Source organism: Jaculus jaculus, chromosome 2 (genome assembly GCF_020740685.1).
Source record: "Jaculus jaculus isolate mJacJac1 chromosome 2, mJacJac1.mat.Y.cur, whole genome shotgun sequence".
Taxonomy (NCBI): domain Eukaryota; kingdom Metazoa; phylum Chordata; class Mammalia; order Rodentia; family Dipodidae; genus Jaculus; species Jaculus jaculus.
The window spans coordinates 27425141-27440140 of NC_059103.1; the positions used below are offsets into that span (position 1 = coordinate 27425141).

Below are 15000 nucleotides of genomic sequence, written 5' to 3' on the forward strand. Positions count from 1 at the left end.
TCTGGGGGTAAGGGCACATGCCTTCAATCACAGCATTGGCTGGCTGAGGCAGGGGGGTTTTGAGTTCCTGGCTAGACTATGGTGCATAACAAGATTCTGCCTAAATAAATAAAAATAAATAAATGATAGATAAATAATTGGCAGTCAAGACCATGAATAAATAAATCACCGGCCATATCCTAGGATCTCCTGCCTCAGCTTCCATATGTACTACTAAAAGTTCAGTTCAGTAGCTGCAATAATAATCTCTGCTCAGGAAACATAAAATAAAATAGAATAGAAAGTACAATGGGACTTGCAGCATCCTGCTGACCCCATAGGCACCATGATCAGTTCTCTCCTCATTAAAGTAAACATTTGAGAGAAGTCCCTCTCTAAATGTGCCAAGAAGAAATACCCACAAACACAGCTGCTCTCCACCAGTATGTGCCTCGGTTGGCACTGGTCACACCGGAGCCCCGTGGCCCCTGGCCTGCAGACGCACTGCCCAGATGCACGGTCACAGTTGCTGTGCACAGAGCCCTGAGGGCTGCAGTCACACTTCTGGCAGCTGCCACCAGGTGCTCGGGGGTTTCCATGGTAGCCTGTGGAGCACCTGCAGAAAAGAGATGAGTTATAGACGGTGCAGTCTGCACCAGCCAGTGAGCACAACCACGGTCAGCTCCTGCCTAGCCAGGGGCACCCAGCATTTCATCAGAACGAAATAAATGCAAAGCACACACTCACCTTGGGGGCTTTGCTTTGGGATAATAATGGGGCCCCACACACGCTAGGAACACATGAACTGATAATGACTTCCAAATCATGACTTAAACATGCCCCACACGTTACAAAAGGGGCAGGTGTCTCTATTGGTGCCCACGAGACAGTTCAGCAGAGTACCTTTCACAGTATTGGCCCTCGTAGCCCAGAAGGCAGGCATCACAGTGGAAGTCATTGTCACCATCCAGGACACAAGTGGGGCTGAAGCTGAAAGAAAAGGAGTTCAGTTGCATTTTTAGACATTTATTTTATTTATGTGTGTGCGAGCATGTATGAGCATGTACGTGTGCACATGCGTATGCCCACAGTACACATGTACAGGTCAGAGGACAATTTTGAGGTGTCTGTGTTGTACCTCCCTTAAGGAGGTCACTTGCCACTACAGAGGAACTTCCAGACTGCAAATGAATGACACACTTAACTATTAAGAGCTTGGATGCTCCTGGCTCCACCTCCCATTGCTGTAAGTACTTGGAATCACAGATGCATACACCACCTTGCAGCCACCTTTACGGGGTGCTCAGGAATTAAACCCAGGGCAACAGGCTTGGTGGTCAAGTATCTTTAACCATTAACAATTTTCCTAGTCCCTGAATTTTCTGATATTCTTAAATTCATTACTGTTGTAATGATTAAACAAATGATTAAGTGAGCTTGTTAGAGCCTAAATCTGTTGGGCAAAGGGTGGAAAGTAAACATGTTAGTAATGTTAAGCAAGCACACATCTTGTATCCAAGGGCATTCAAGAGATACTTTCTGGAGTTGGAGAGGTGGCTTATTGGTTAAAGTGTTTGCCTGCAAAACCTAAGGACCCAGGTTTGATTCTCCAGGACCCACATAAGCCAGATGCACAAGGGGGCACACCCTCTGGAGTTCATTTGCAGTAGCTGGAGACCCTGGTATGTCCATTCTCTCTCTCTCTCTAATAAATAAATATCTTTTCAAAAAGAGATACTTTCTGGAAAGTAATGTTCATGTGAGTGGTAGGATCAATTTTATAATCATCAACCAGGAAAGCTTCCTGGACTTTTTTTAAAAAGGGTCTTATTTGAAATGAAGTAGAGTTATCATTCTTCTCGAGCAATAAAGGCTGAAAGGACTAGGAAACCAGCAGAGAGGAGGATGGATAATGCTGGTGCCTAAAATGCCACTGGCTGCAACAGATGGTGAACAGGACAAGTCACACAAAAGAAGACACAAGTCCAGGTGGAACTTGAAAACAAACATCTCTGCAGGTGGGGCCTGGAGTCACGTGGTAGACAAGGAGAAGCAAAATGGCACCGTCCCTGGTGTTCCATGATCCACTCAGACATTGGTCTAGTTTATGGACTACTGCTTTGGGTTAATTCTGTCTTTGTAATAATGCCCTCTGCCTCTCCTTGGGGTAAAAAAAAAAAAAAATCACCAACATGCCATCTAGAGGCGAAAGTGTGTTCCTACAGGTATTTGAATCTAACAACCCAACTCAAAGCAGCTAGCATCAGAGGCCCCTCTTGGTCAGTGTTCTGCTTGCACTGTCAGCCCTACACCATTTCTGACTTCTTTCTCCTCAGATGATAGATAGTCAATGTAAACACAAAACATGTAGATAATAAAGCATGTGATTGGGTGCCTCCCGGATTCAAAGCACACGGTAAATATTCACATCCTTAATAATCACTTACACTTGGCTTGAGAGGTGGTTAACTTTTTTAATGGGAGAAGCAAAATGGATTATTGAAATAGTACTGACACGTACAAAGTGGCAAGGTGAAATATCCATCCGAGCATTTCCCAGGGTGCTCATAGCCACTGGCCATGGATGTGGACAAACGTGTGGAAATGAATTATTTTCCAAAATGGTGTTGTACTACCAGTTCAATTACATCTTTCCCATCACCTCTGCACCAGTCATTTAATGAAAGATATACCTTGTTTCTTCCTCAATATAAAATATTTCATTTAAGTGCATATATACAACCCACGACGGGGAGATATCTCACTATGCCCAAGTTCTTGTGAGTGTAAACAGTGCTAATACACTCACTGTCTTATGCATAAGCAAGTATCCCTGTGGCACAGGCTACAGAAATATAGATGAAAAGTCAAATTTATATACAGATTTAATGCAACAAAATAATAGCAACAGCACATTTTACAGCACTGGTAGTTTATGAGGGAAGGGGACATAATGATTGTCATTTGTGGTCATCTTCAAACATCACTTACAGTACAGTAAGGGAAGATTCACACAAACTTCATTTTAGTCAAAAGTTGATATTTAATTTTCTATGCTTAATAGCTCACCATGTAGTCTGTGATAATGAAACGCCACTTTTAAGTTCTATTTTTTTGTTTAAACTGAAGGACATCCATTGATATTTCAATTTCCACTTCAAGTTTCCTGTTCTCTTTTGCAATTAGATAATTCTATGCAACCCTTTATAAGTACAAAGAAAAACTTGTCCCAAATTTATGACTAGACAGCTTGGCAGCATTTATCAGATACCAGTCTTCACATATTTTAAGCATATTCTCTTCAACTAAATTCTTCTGTGTCATTATTTATAAATATATCACCAAATCCATAGCTGGGAGATAAAATTTTAAAAAACTCAGTCTTTTTCTCTAAGTTTGTTCTATTCTTATTTTAAGTGTATGCATATGTGTGGTGTGAGTGTATATGTGTGTGTGGGTACACTTACATATGTGGATGTGCATGTATATGGGAGACAGAGATCAATGCTGCACGTCAAACGTAGCCCCCTTCCATATTATTTATTTATTATTTAGTTATTGTTTTTGAGACAGTGTCTGTCTCTTACTGAGCCTAAGGCTCCCCAAGTCAGCTAGACTAGCTAGCCCACAAGCCTCCTGCCATTGCCTTTCCAGTGCTCAGATCACAGATATACACCAACAAGCCCAGAATTTTATGTGGGTACATGGGATCCAAAGTCAGGGCCTCATGCTTACCTGGTGTGGTAGTTTGAATGTAAAGTGTTCCCACAGCCACATGCGTTTGTAAGCCTCATACTCAATCCCAAGCTGGTTGGACCTTTGGGAGGTAGAGCCTTGATGGAAGAGGTGTGTCACTGGGGTTGGACCTTGAGGTTATTAGCACAGCTCCAAGCCCAGTACCTAGATTACTTCCACCCAGATAGGTGACAAGATGTGAGCAGTCCTCCTGCTCATGTCATGCTTTCTGCACCACAATGAAACTTCCCCTTGAAATGGAAAGGTTGAAAGCAACACTTCCCTTGCCTAAGCTGCTTCTGGTCAGATGTTTTGTCCCAGCAACAAAAAGGTACCTACAACACCTGGCAAGAACATTACCCTCAGAGCCTTAAATCTGTTCTGTGTTAACACCCAAGCCCAGTGGTTGCTTTTAAAGAGAACCTATTCAAACACTTATGAGAATGTATACTTTTCCTTAAAACAAGCTCTTCTTATCACATGCAGAGTATTTATAACACAGACCATTCAGACATCCTGGAAAGTGAGGCTGGGAGCAGAAGCAGCTTCCACCATGGTGGAGCTGGTGTGCTAGGATTCACCTGTATAGGCTCACCTGGCAGGGGGTCGGCGAGGACAGGTGCATGGGGTACAGTCACCGGGCAAGCCAGTCACCTTGCCATAGTAGCCAGGAGCACACACCTCACAGTGGTCACCGGTCGTGTTGTCGCCACAGTTCTAGAGCCCCATGTTTCAAAGGGAGAGAGAAGAGAAAGGAAACAGCTAGGCAACCTTCTTTCCAGGTAACAGATAAACAATCGTAGTTTATCAGCTAGATTGTCTGTACATTCTTAAGATAGATGGAGCATTTTTCTCAATTCCTGGAAAATTGGCCAGCTCAGTAGCCTTCATTCTTCACACGACTGCATTCATCTAATACAACTTAGAAACCCTGAATACATTCATTCTTCTTAAAGAAGGAACCCCCCTCCAAAAGCAGCCAGGATTCAGAATCTTAAAATGAAGATCTACAGTATGCAGTGATCCAAAGACATCCGAGTACCAGTTAAGGTAAAACAATCACACAATTGGGAGCCAAAACAGCAGAGGTGAGTGGATAGATGATTTTGGAAACATATTACGAAGGAAGAAAACTCCAGGTTTCGGAACACCACCCACCTAGATTCTTGCAAAAACCAGGTAAATTACAGTTAAATTTTATTTCATTCATTGTACTAGTAGCCTTCTCATTTAAAACAACAAAAATTATGCTGTGTGTATGTGCATGTACGTGCATCAGGAGACAGCGTTCTGATTCTCATTCTGCATTTTTATTTACTCATTTATTTATTTGAGACAAGCCCAACAGATTGGACATTTTTATGAGAGAAAGAGAGCAAGAGAGAGAGGGAGAGAGAGATAGAGAGAAAATTTCTGTAATGGAACTCCAGTTGTGTGCACCACCTTGAGCTTGTGTCATCTTGTGAATCTGGCTTATGTGCAATCTGGGGAGTTGAGCAGGGGTCCTTAGGCTTCATAGGGAAGCACCTTAACCACTAAGCAATCTCTCCAGCCCTCATTCAGCTGTTCTTTGCTAGGCTCACCTGGACCTTCCTGTGAATCCTCCTGTATCTGCTTCCTCTATCTCCATGAGAGTCAGTGTGCTGGGATTACTTAAAAACCAACCACTGCCTATGGCATTTTATGTGAGGTAAGGGGATCAAACTTGGGTTGGGTGGCCCTTTATCTGCTGAGCCATCTGTCCAGCCCAAGGATACAGTTTTTAAGCTAAAAGCATAATCCACCCTTGCCAATTCTTCTTCCTCATTCAATTTACTACTGTTTGCTTAGCTCCTATGCACAGTCCTCCACATCTCATATAGCTGAGTTGGAAAGACATCAGCCTCGAGGTCCAGCGAACAGGCTTTCACACACACTCTGTCTTCTGCACTTGGCAAGCAGAGACGATGTGCAAGAAATCATTTTACATGCTTAAAAGACTCCTTACTGACCTTTTTCAATGAGGAAGTATTTGAGTATTTTTCATTTAAGATTCTATTCATCTGGTGAAAACAGATTTTACTGGGATCTACTTGGCCACCTCCAATAAGTCTTTCTTTAAAAGTATCATTTGCAGGCTGGAGAAATGGCTTAGTGGTTAAAGTGCCAAGGATCCAGGTTTGATTCCCCAGGACCCATATAATCCAAACACACAAGATGGAATATGCATCTGGAGTTCATTTGCTATGCCTAGAGAGGTCCTGGCACACCCATTCTCTCTATCTGCCTCTTTCTTTCTCAAATAAATAAATGTATACTTTTAAAAAATAAAAAAGAAACACTTGGCTATTGAGTATCATTTTCTGTGTCTATAAATATGTATATCTCTGTGTATGATCTATTAAAATAACAAATGGTAATAAATGATAATAATCAATAGTATCAGTGCCAGTCATGGGATAATCCTTCCATGCTCTGTAGGCCAGAAAAGCCTCTGAGATGCCCAAAATAACACATGCTATTTCCATGGTTCTTGGAGGCTGATCAGGACTAAAAGCTAAGACCGTATTGCTGAAGACGTGACATCTGATGAGTTCAGGACATAAAGAAATCAACCAAGCTGGAGCTCAAGTGGAAGCTTCCTTCCCACCAGCCAGCTTTTAAAGGGAGAGAAGGTGGTATGCAGGCTGGTGGCACAGAAAAGCCAACAACATTACTACCCAATGACGAATTCTACATACATCCTTGCAGGATGAGCCCACCACTGTAAAAGTGGCACAGAGATTATAGGGCTAACCAACTAGTCAACAGCTCTATGACTGGATTTGAAGTCAGCTAAGGAGCAAATACATGCCAGGTACTGCAAATCAGGTCAGAGGAAAATGGCTGGGAAGAATGTTGGAGGTACAAAAAACCCTACTATTGATATGTTGTCAAGCTATCTCTGAAATGTTTATCTTTGTATCCACCACCCTGGGTCTGATCTGAGGTGGTATAGATTAGGAGGCTTGGGTTGAGCAATGGGAAAAAGGGATTCCATTTACAAGTTATTAAGATAGATCCACTTTTCCTGGACAGCCCTGGACTTTATCTCAGTGCCTCTGAAGAGTTGATCAATGGGGAGATGAGCCCCTTTGGGAGTGAGCTCCCTCCCCATCATTGGAAGTTTGTAAATGTATACTAGTAACCCACTTGGCCTGGAGGGTGTTGAACAGATTTAAGATGTGAAGGGATGCTGACAAGAATCGAAGAATCACTGCAAACCCCAAATTCCATACTCAAGACACTATTTGCTGTTTCAAAATGGGTTTTGGTTACAACAATTGGCAAAAAAAAAGAAAAGAAAAGAAAAGAAAAAGAACTTAGCACGAAGAAATAACTGGACACAAACAGAATACAGATCTGGAAAAGTAAGGAAAGGCTGAACCAAAGTGAATTGCAACAGAGCAGACTAAATTTAGGATCTGGGTCAGTGCTCAAGCATGGTGCATAGCCATTGCTCTGTACTATAAAAGTCAACAAACAGGTCCGAGTGAGGCCTCTTATAGGTTCCAGGAAGCATTCAGTTCTATCTGGAAAATCACTCCTCCTGAAGTTTAATGGCTATCAGAAATCCTTTGCCCTACTGAGATTCTTTTGTCCTGGTGTAAGTTTACCTTTCATGCAGTAGAGTATGTTATTTCAATGTTATAAATCAATGGATTAGATGGTGATCTTACAGTTCAGATAGACTTGGTCATGGAAAGGCAGGGTAATAATTCAATGTCTGAGGAATACCTAATTGATTTAAAATAGTTAGCTGCACCAAGAATAGGTGAAGCACAAAAGAATGGATCAACTTCTTTCACTATGTATGTGACCTTTCCCCAAAATGAACCAGGGGACCTTTGCAGCTAATTATAACTCACTCCTTCCTACAGGAAACATATTTTTATTAGGTAAATTTATCCTCTCGTTAAATCAAGGAAGTTGTAGGATGACAGAGCAGACATTGACGCACTCAGTGCTCACAATGATTCTAAACCTGGGCCAAGAAGAGCAAGCTTACCAGACACTTCCCGGTGTTGGGGTCACAGGCATCACTGTGGTTGTTGCAACTGCAGGGGACACAAGGAGCAAGCAGAGGATGGGGTTTCCTGCCACCAACTTCCTGGAGCTTCCCTCTGTGGTACCCAGGGGCACAGTCCTGAAAGGATACAAAGGGGACAGAAAATGAACAATATGATTAGAAATGAACTTCTCCAGTGAAGTCATACAAGTGGGAACAAGTGCATGAGACAATCAATGTCACTATCATGAGGGAAATGCAAATCAAAAGTGCCATGAGCCAGGCATGGTCCATGCTTGTAATCCCAGTACTTGGGAAGCTAATGGTAGAAGGATTGCCATGAGTTTCAGGCATGCCTGTACTACATAATGAAACCCTGTCTTAAATGAACTCTGAGGACATCATGCTAAGAGCAAAAGCTCGTGACCAAGGGAGAAATGCTGTATGATTCCACTCATATGAGGAACCTAGAGTGGTTAAACCCTAGAGTGGTTAAACTTCAGAGTACTAACCACTATATGGTCACAGCGGGCCACCAGGATGCCACATGCGTAGCTTGTTTGTCAAGAAGGTCATTGTTCTGGTGACTGGCTTGACAACCAGAAAAAGGTGACAGCACTTGCCACTCCTGACCTCTCCATACCAAAAAACTGCTAAAGATGATAAACCGGACTCTGTGTATACTCAAACAAAATTTAATTTTCTTTTACTTCAAAAAGCAATACAACGGCTGAGAGATGGCTTAGCAGTTAAGAAAACTGCACACAAAGCCCAAGGACCCATGTTGGATTCCCCAGTACCCACATAAGCCAGATGAACAAGGTGGCACATGTGTCTGGAGTTCATTTGTGGTGGCTGGTGATTCCATCGTACCCATTCTTTCTCTCTCTCTCTCTGCCTCTTTCTCCCAACTCATATAAATAAATAAAAGAAATACACTTAACAAAGCAATATGAAATGACATCAGAGATACACATGTGTTCTGCTTCTCACTCTGGCCTGCTGTAAACAATCCCATTTCAACTTTGAAACCAGGAAACAGATTTGAACTGGTATCTCCCTACCTGACAAGAGAATCCAGTCGTTCCGTCAGGGCACACACAGTGCTCTAAGAGGGATGCTGACTCTCCCTTGGGGGGCAGCGCTGCAGCCTTCCTGCCCACCTCCATGGAAATATTTGAGATTCTGTGCAGCCATTGTGTAAAAAGAAGTAGAAGAAACATTGCAGGTGAGATATAGCATTTGCATTCATGTTAAACCAGAGGTTGTCTCCTAGTTTGGAGCAGTTCCCACTGATGATTACCAACCAAATGTATCAGTATGCATTATTATGAGGTTACAGAGGAAACATCCAAAACCAACAATGTAGAGCTTAAAGGTAATATTATAGAAGATGCATCTGGCTTGCCCAAGACTTTTTGTATTTATGGGCTAACTATTCAATGAACATTGTATCTTTCAACAGCAGAAAAAATAGCTTTTTATTTTAATATTCATCTAAGATTCCACCTTGATGGACTCATTTTACAGTCACACAGGTGGATAATTTGCTATTCACGCATTTCATTCCATAATTATTTTGTCATAGCTGGGGTTGGAATGCCTCCAAAGACTCATGTGCTAAGAGCTTGATGCTCAGCTGATGGTACTCTAGGCCAAGTTGGGAGAAAAAGGTTCTTAGCAGCAAGACTTGAAAGGGATAATTCATTCCCACTCCCTGGCTCAGATACTCTCCATATTCCACCTGTCATGGGGGAAAAGCTTTCCTGTCTCATTACATGCCCAAAAGCAATGGTACTGTCATAACCTGACTGAAACTTCTGAAACTGCGAGCCCAACCAAACGTTTCATTCTTTTAAACTCTTTCTCTCACTTGTTTTGGTCACAGCAACAGCAAAACAAAAACAAAAACAAAAACACAAGAAAAACACAGACATTAATATTTCACAAAGTTTGGATAAGGAACAATATAATAAATTGTCTAATACATATTATATCATAGCATAATATAATACAGATGTGCTAATAGGAGTGAGGGAATAGGACTCTCAGTCTTTGTTAGGTAAGGAAAACATTCAAAGTTCCAGAAACTTCCAAGTACCTGCTTTGTTGTAATCCTTGACCATATGATGCCTTGATGAGGATGTACTCAATGTTGCTCAGAATGGACATAAAATCTGAGTGTGTCACGTGTTTTTCAGAAACAGAGTTAAAATATTTCCAAAAATTCTGTCAATGAGAAATACATCTAATTAAGTTCACAGCACAAATTCTCACAGGTATACGACCTTACTTACTGAGAAAAGGAGCATTTCATATATGTTTTCAAAGATCAACCCTGTTCTGGGCACCATTAAGTTTCACTGAGAAAGGTTTGCTATCACCCCACCAGGGATGACGACGCAGTGTCAATCCCATCCATCAGGAGAGGTACACTGCCTAAGTCGGTGCCAGCCAGGCAGCAAGCACTTGGTGATGAAGAGCTGTCTCCCACATTTCAGCAGGTCTAAAGGCTTATGCGTCCTCATATTTCCATGTGCAGGGAGAGGCCAGTGCCCAATTTAAGACGTGACTGCTACCATATTAAAATGAGACCAACCCAGTATCCCCACTTAGCCAAGCATCCATATGTTGCAAGAGCCAGAGGATGTTTGAAACCTCAGAGAGTGTTAAGCCCTAGAAGTCTGTATTTGCTCCTATTGAGACACACCTATGGCATAGTTTAATTTATAAATTAGGCACATTAGTAACAGAAGTAGCTAATAAAATATAATAATATTCTGTAACAAAACTGTTAGCAGGTTGGAGAGATGGCTTAGCAGTTAAGTCACTTGCCCACTAAGTATAAGGACCCAGGTTCAATTTCCCCCATACCCATGTAAGCCAGTTGCAAGGGGTGGCATGTGTATCTGGAGTTCACTTGCAATGGCTAGAGGCCCTGGAGTGGCCATTTCCCCTCTCCCCTTTCTATCTCTCCCTATTTCTCTCTCTCAAAATAGATAGATAGATAGATAGATAGATAGATAGATAGATAGATAGATAGATAGATAGACTGTTAGCATCACTAGTCCTGTGCTTTAGGGCCATTATTCATCATTATAAAAGTGTAACTTGGGTTGGAGAGGTGACTTGGCAGTTAAGTGCGTTTTCTGCGCAAGCATGAGGGCCTGAGGCGGTCTGGAACCACCCATGTTTAAATCTCCAGAGCCTCCCTAAACAGCTGGGTGTGGTCACACCTGCCTGTAAGCCCAGAACTACACAGGGAAGCAGAGACCAGGGAACTGCCTGGCTTATGAAAAACAGTGAGCTCCATTATCAGTAAGAGACTCTGGCTCAAGTAAGAAGGGTGAAAGAGCCATGAAGTGTGACACCGGACGTTCTGCGCTGGCCTCTATAGGTGATTATGTGGAGTACTAGAAGGGTTCATATCACACACACACACACACACACACACACACACATTCCTATACCACATCACACACACACACTCGTAACTTGAACAGAAATAAAGTGTCAGTGTGACAGCTGACCTGATAACTTCGACAGCTACTAAGTGACTACCAGACAGGAGAGGTAGCACATAAAAGGTGGACACCCAGGACAAAAGGATGAGTCACAACCTTGGCAGGACTGAGCAGAATAGTGTGAAGTTTTATCCCGCTACTAGAACAGCATGCAATCTTAAGCTTATGAGTTGTGCTTTTTTTATTTTTTTCTGGAATTTTCCATTTAGCAGATTTGGGCCTTGATTGGCTAAGTAACCGAAACTTTGGAAAACAAAGCTAGGGAGAAGGGAAGACTACTGTGTGTCTTTCTTATGGACATGCCACGCAAATAGTCTTTAGAAGGTTTGGTAAACCCACTGGAAGTGAGATCCCATGGGCTCCTCGCCATCTTTGTAATAGCTTCACGTCTTTGATAGACTGATGGCCAGGTTCACATCCCTAGGGAACGTATAGGAAAAGGACCCATCATTACCTCTTTCATTCCTACTTCTCGGTCCTCTCTCACTCCATTCTCTGGTGCTGGTGCATCCATGTAAATGACTTGCTTCCTGGTCCGACCCCCTTTGATGAGAACTTGAGGCTCATAATTGGAGCTGCCGACGCCATCAGTAGAATAGTAGGCCAGACTGTACCGTAGTTTGCCACCATAGGCTAGGAGCTAACGGAGAAAAAAACTCTTGGTTTAAAAATCGTTAATTGTAAGCTTATTCCTACACGAAAAAACAATATGTCAAATTACATCAGATGGGTGAAACACATTGTCTAGAATTTGTTTTCTTCTAATTCTGCTGTTATATTTTAGTAGATTGACCGAAGCTTTTCTTCTCAATGAGTTGAGCTCTAGCAGAATTTACTGCAGTCCTGGTTCTAAGTATTTTCAAGCTCCTTTGACTTAACAAGTGAAAGTGGTGTATAGGAGCGAGGGAGGCATATTTGCCAATTTTAGATTAGAACGATCCCGGGGTGGTGATGCAGGCTGGTGATTCTGGCACTCAGCAAGACTGAAAGTTTGAGGCCAGCCTGCCTAATATAGCAAGACTCTGTCTGAAAAACCAAACCAAACAAAACAACAGGGGCTAGGGAGATGGCTGAGTGGGTACAAACACTTGCAAAGTCTTCTGGCCCCAGGATTTAATTCCCTGTCACCCATGGAATGCCAGATCAATCCTATGCTTGTGGTTGCTACAGCCAGAGACCGTCTCAGAAGGTGGAGCACAGACACTTTGAGATTTTCCTCTGGCCTCCACATGCACATCATGGCACACGTTCCCCCATAATACACACACACACACACAAATACATTTTAAAAATTAAAAAAATATAAAATAGTACACTATAAAGATCAGGATGAATCACACATAGACTCTGGTGTTTATCTAATAAACAAAGAAGAAAACAGGCCTTTTATAACTTTGCACAGAAGGTCCTCCGCCCCAAGTGTCTGGTACTTTTTAGAAAGGGTTTTCCAGGCATACTTGGCACCCACCAAAGGGTGGGTTATATCAAGCTGATAATTGATAGCTAGCATATACACCTGTTGAAAGGCTGCTTTAAAAAGGAGAGGAATAGCAGAGTGTCAAAGTAGCTCAGTTAGGGAGAGAGTTAGACTAAAGACAGGAGAGGAGAGAAATAGCACGCTTTAAATTATAAAAGACTTTAGAAATTAATGAAAGTATTTTGAAGACTCATACATTTGCTGGGATTTTTCTAAATGTGGACTATCTCCACCCCCACTGAGAAGAGGCATTTAATAACCATGTCTTCTAATGATGGGTCGGCATGAGCAGACCAATGATTTTAAACAATATTCACGACCTCCTGCTAATGGGAGCTGGCTCCAGACCAGTGTGTGCCTACCTGGTCTCCCTGGAACTGCTCTGGCAGCCGCCAGTAAAACGGTTCTTCTTGCACATGCTTCTGAATGGCCTCCGCGTCCAGTAAGATATCAGGTGCTTGGAAATGCACGCCTTCAACCGTGCCCTTCAGGTTGCTCAGTGAAACCGCGCGCAGCACAGGCTGGGCAGAGGCCAGTGTCACCTAGTCATGGGAAGGAGCAAGACATGCTGCAGATGAACAGAAGGCTGCCCAGAGCCCCACACTAAAGGAGGTTTCTAAAATCCCCCCCCCACCCTGAAGGCTCAGGAAACACTGCAGAAAAGGGGGAGGAAAGAATGTAAGAGTCACTGGGTGGGAAACACATACTGTGAGCCACTGTCCTTCCAATGGGAATGAACTGAAGCATTCATGGCCTCACCATAAATACCGAGACCTGCACTGTTCTGAGCCTGTCAACATTTTGACACAGAGCATGCAAGAGGACAAAGGAATGAGACAAATAAAAAACAGAGGAAGGACTATCTGGAAAGACAAGGGTCCTCAGTGGTATGGGTAATGATTTGGGAGCAAGGCCAAATTCAGTGTTTATATATTAAAGTTCCCAAATAAGTATTTATTTATTTTATTTTTTTTGTTTATTTTTTATTTACTTATTTGAGAGCGACAGAGAGAAAGAGACAGAGAGAGAGACAGAGAGAGACAGAGAGCGCACCAGGGCCTCCAGCCACTGCAGACAAACTCCAGACATGTGTGCCCTCTTGTGCATCTGGGTAACATGGGTCCTGAGGAATTAAGCCTTGAACTGGGGTCCTTAGGCTTCACAGGCAAGAGCTTAACCTCTAAGCCATCTCTCCAGCCCAAAATGCATGAAGCATCAACATTTGATCTGTCAGATTCCTCCACTGTTTCTCATATAAAATACCTTCATGATTAAAGCAGGGATAGTAAGGACATTTCCTTAACATTACACATCTGGACTAAAACTAACCCTGTCACTTACCGCACTAGGATCAAAGTATTGTTATCACACAGCAGTAGCCACGGTCCATCATACAAAGAACATTATTGAGACGTTGCAGTTTTTTCTTCTCTCCAAGGAAATCCTTTGACAGCTCAGCTGAAGCCCAGCATAGAAAGCTTTCAATTCCAGCCCCATCAAGTCCCCTGGACAGCAGAAGTGGGGCTCTGCTCATGCACTAATCAAGTACTCATGTCCTAACCTAGGTTTCCTCATGCCGTCAGAACAGAACTAGAGTGTAAATCTTGTCTTTCCTCCTATCCCCACTCAACTCCTAAGGATGAGAGGTGAACTGAACATTTGTATCGTGTGTGTGTAACTTACTGGGGTCCTCACATAACCCTCCAGCTCTGAGCACTGCTGGGACAGCCCGAAGCAGAAGCAGGGGCTGCAGCCCAGGGGGTTGTCTGCACGCAGGGCGAAGGTGCCAGCCCGGCACGAGCTGCACTGGACACCAGTGACATTCTCCTGCAGAGGAGATAGAAAAAGGAGATGTTATTTCTGTACACACAGAGAATAAAACTCCCCAGTAATTTTCGATCCACATACCAAGCCAACTGTTTCCTGAGGTCAAGTCTCTAACGAATCTCTCTGTGAGCACTGATTCTTCCAAAGAATCAGAAGTATCCGCAGATGACTGATTAAAAGAATTACTTCAGAACTCTTTAGCTGTAGTATCTGCCTGCATATCCGAGGTTATCCTGAGGCCTGTCAGGTGGGAGAACCCACTCTATCCCCCAAGAAGGGGATTGCTAAACCAGGTCCCTGCCTTTCTGCCTGGAATGAAGACTGATGTCACATGGTGAGGAAAGCCAAGACATAGAACCACTGATGCTTCCAGGTCACAGTGTTCATGTGACCTAACCTTTTGTCTTTTCCCATCCTTGCTTACCCATTGG

General features: G+C 42.9%; 1 protein-coding gene across 2 annotated transcripts in view; it reads right to left on the minus strand.

The window, feature by feature from the left end:
• The window catches only part of Lama1 (laminin subunit alpha 1), a 156947-nt gene that overhangs the window by 49915 nt on the left and 92032 nt on the right, over window positions 1–15000 (minus strand). For both annotated transcript variants that reach the window (XM_045143150.1, XM_004662598.2), the window contains exons 24-32: window positions 14426–14569; window positions 13105–13284; window positions 11720–11905; window positions 9843–9970; window positions 8806–8926; window positions 7742–7879; window positions 4310–4431; window positions 883–969; window positions 402–595 (exon numbers count right to left, since the gene is read on the minus strand). In XM_045143150.1, the coding sequence (XP_044999085.1) occupies window positions 402–595; window positions 883–969; window positions 4310–4431; window positions 7742–7879; window positions 8806–8926; window positions 9843–9970; window positions 11720–11905; window positions 13105–13284; window positions 14426–14569 (1300 nt within the window). The remainder of the gene's footprint in view (window positions 1–401; window positions 596–882; window positions 970–4309; window positions 4432–7741; window positions 7880–8805; window positions 8927–9842; window positions 9971–11719; window positions 11906–13104; window positions 13285–14425; window positions 14570–15000) is intronic.